Source organism: Otolemur garnettii, unplaced genomic scaffold (genome assembly GCF_000181295.1).
Source record: "Otolemur garnettii isolate 467f Iridium unplaced genomic scaffold, OtoGar3 scaffold00077, whole genome shotgun sequence".
Lineage (NCBI taxonomy): Eukaryota > Metazoa > Chordata > Mammalia > Primates > Galagidae > Otolemur > Otolemur garnettii.
This window is the reverse complement of record NW_003852472.1, coordinates 8,897,138-8,899,923: the sequence shown is the minus strand read 5'-3', so window position 1 is coordinate 8,899,923 and position 2,786 is coordinate 8,897,138. Positions and strand designations below refer to the sequence as shown.

The following is a 2,786-nucleotide window of genomic DNA, read 5'->3' as shown; positions in this document are numbered from 1 at the left end:
GATTCGAACCCACCACCTTAGGTGTACGTGGCTGGCGCCTTAGCCGGTTGAGCTATAGGCGCTGAGCCACAACTTCAATCTTGAGCTCAAGGGCTTCTCTTGCCTCAGCCTCCTGAGTACCTGGAACTACAGACGCCCACCACAATGCCAGGCTAGTTTTTTCTACTCTTCAGTAGCAATGGGGTCTCACTCTTGCTCAGGCTGGTCTCCAACTCTTGAGCCCAAGGGATCTACCCGCCTTAGCCTCCTACAATGCTAGTATTACAGGTGTGAGCCACCACACTGGCCTTTCCCCCAAAAGTCTTGATTCCCCATAGCATTCACAAGGCAGTGCTGGGGGCGGCACACAGAGTGGCTGGAAGATTCCCTCTAAGGAGAGCACCATAGATGACGGGGAGGGGGGGTGGGGAGGGGACTGCCTGGAGCCTAAACCAATCGGTGCTCAGGGCTGAGCAGCAAAAGCTTCTGTGTCCAACTGGCTAGTTTCTAATGTCATCTGAACATACTTCTATTAAGGACACTAATCTCCAAAGCCAGTGTTTAGACTGTGGTGACAGGAAGGTGTAGACAGGAAAAGGAAGCAGGAGGCTCAGGGGGACATGCTATTGATGGAGCACAGATCCCACCAGGTGAGTATGGCCTCTGCCAAGGAGACCTGGCTCAGGGCGCCCAGCCAAAGCCTTCCCGGTCACCTAAGAGACTGGAATGGGGAGAGATACCACTTGGGGTACAAGAACATCCAAGTGTACCTCGTGTTTTCCACAGACTTTATCCTTGAGGTGGATGTTCTTGAGACATGGCAAAGGCTGCCAAACCTCTATCTACGTTCAAATGATGGCATGCACAACTTTTCTTGTACATACTGTTTCTCATCTGCTATCTTTAGATGACTTCTCTTTCTGTAACTCTTTTTTCTTAAGTATTCCTCCCTTCAGTTTCCCCAAGGAAGGAGCATTTTGTTGCTCTCACATTTTACCCCGTCCATGCAACTCAACATGTAGCTTCCGGTGGGGGGCTGCTGTGTCCAGGCCAGTGATCCCTAAGGCAGTAAGGAAGGCCATGGGCTGCAGAGGAAAGGCCTGGGCTGCAGCTAGCTCTGCCCCAGCAGGCCGTGTGTGCCTGTCTTTTCGATTCTCAATCTGTGGTGCTGCATCAGTGGTTCCCAAAGCTGCTTCATCAATGGAATCACTGAGAAGCTTTCTACAAACTTTAGTAAGTCCTACCCTGGACTTACTAAATGAGAATTTCAGAATCCAGAGATCTGTACTGTGAAAAAACTGCCCTTGGTGATTCAGACAATCAGCCAAGTTTGAGAAACACTGAACCACATGAACTTTAAGCTCCCTTAAAAATCTTCCATTTTAGGAGTTATTAAATTGAGATATAGAGAATTAAAATGAGGCAAAAAACACCAAGTCCAAACTGAGAACAAATCTCATCTCCCTATGTCCAGCCTTCTTGGATTTAAGAAGCCATACTGCCTGGCAAGAATGCAGTTAGTGAGCAATCTTTAACCTGAAGACTCTGTGGGCTGGGCGCGATGGCTCACACCTGTAATCCCAGCACTCTGGGAGGCTAAGGCGGGTAGATCGCTTGAGCTCAGGAGTTCAAGACCAGCCTGAGCAAGAGGATCACTTGAGCCCAAGAAGTGGAGGTTGCTGTGAGTTACGACACAGAGCAACCCTGTCTCCAAAAAAAAATTAAGACTCTCTGTGAACAGTGAATGGCTAGCCATGATTCTTCCCAGCAGTTCATGCTCAAGCAAAGCAGGGGAGATGCAGCAGCATGGAGACCCCCAGGCTCACCCCCTGGTCTTTTGCGTAGTTGGAGTTGGTCACAAAGGTCACAGGCCGAGAGGGGTCCAAGGTTTTGGTGTGGGAAATCACCGTCCTGTTCACAGAAGGCAAAACACACAGGCTCCATCAGTGTGGGAAGAGCTCTCAGACACCCAGCTCCCATCCATCTTCTCCAGACAAAACAAAACACACAACCACTGCTTTCCTATCTTGAAGTGTATTTTAGGGGAGATAACATACTCCTGGAGTCTTAGGTATCCATCACTCTTTCTTCTGCTGAATTCTTTGGGCTGGACACTGCCAAAAAGATCTAGGTTCTAGATCTCTGAAATAGCTCCTGAGAACAGGAGTGGATGGGGTGCAGATTCAGATGGATATTTATTGACGTAACAATAGGAAGTTCGTGCCAGGAGGCAGGCATTGTGCTGTGTGCTCACAGCGGCTTCACCAGCTATGCCACAGTATTGTGAAGCAGTGGGAGCAGAGAGCATTCACAGACAAGTGCCACGAAGGGAAAGTGACAGTGGTAGCAGGGATTAGGAAGGGGAAGAAAAGGGGACACAACTTAAGACTGGAGTAACCTGAACCAAGGAAGAATGAAGGAGAGGCTCCTGACAGAGCCCCCAGTCTGTGGTCAGGGCTCCCAGAGACCCGTGGAGGTCTCCACAGGGAGGTCACTCATCCCCTCTTCCTTCACGGTTTGTTTCTTTTCCTTTACACTTTCTCCCCAACCTCCTCCCATTTGAAGGCTGTGGTTTCCACAGGAAAGAATAGAACCCTCTGGCCTCAAGTCCAACCCACACACCCGAGTCCTGGCTGTCAGCTGAGAAGCTTCAAAGCTTGTGACAGCCTGGCTGAGACACTCCAGCCTGTGTGGCTCTGTCCATATCCTGCTCCAGAAAACATGAACCTCCCTCTCTCCATCTCCCATAAAAAGCTTGTCTGGCAGCCTGAGGCACCTGCTCCTGGGTGCCTCTTCTATCCACTCAG

General features: G+C 50.0%; 1 protein-coding gene across 2 annotated transcripts in view; it reads right to left on the bottom strand.

Annotated features, from left to right (window-relative positions):
- The window catches only part of GUSB (glucuronidase beta), a 13,263-nt gene that overhangs the window by 5,708 nt on the left and 4,769 nt on the right, over positions 1-2,786 (bottom strand). For both annotated transcript variants that reach the window (XM_023515731.1, XM_023515732.1), the window contains one exon: positions 1,806-1,890. In XM_023515731.1, the coding sequence (XP_023371499.1) occupies positions 1,806-1,890 (85 nt within the window). The remainder of the gene's footprint in view (positions 1-1,805; positions 1,891-2,786) is intronic.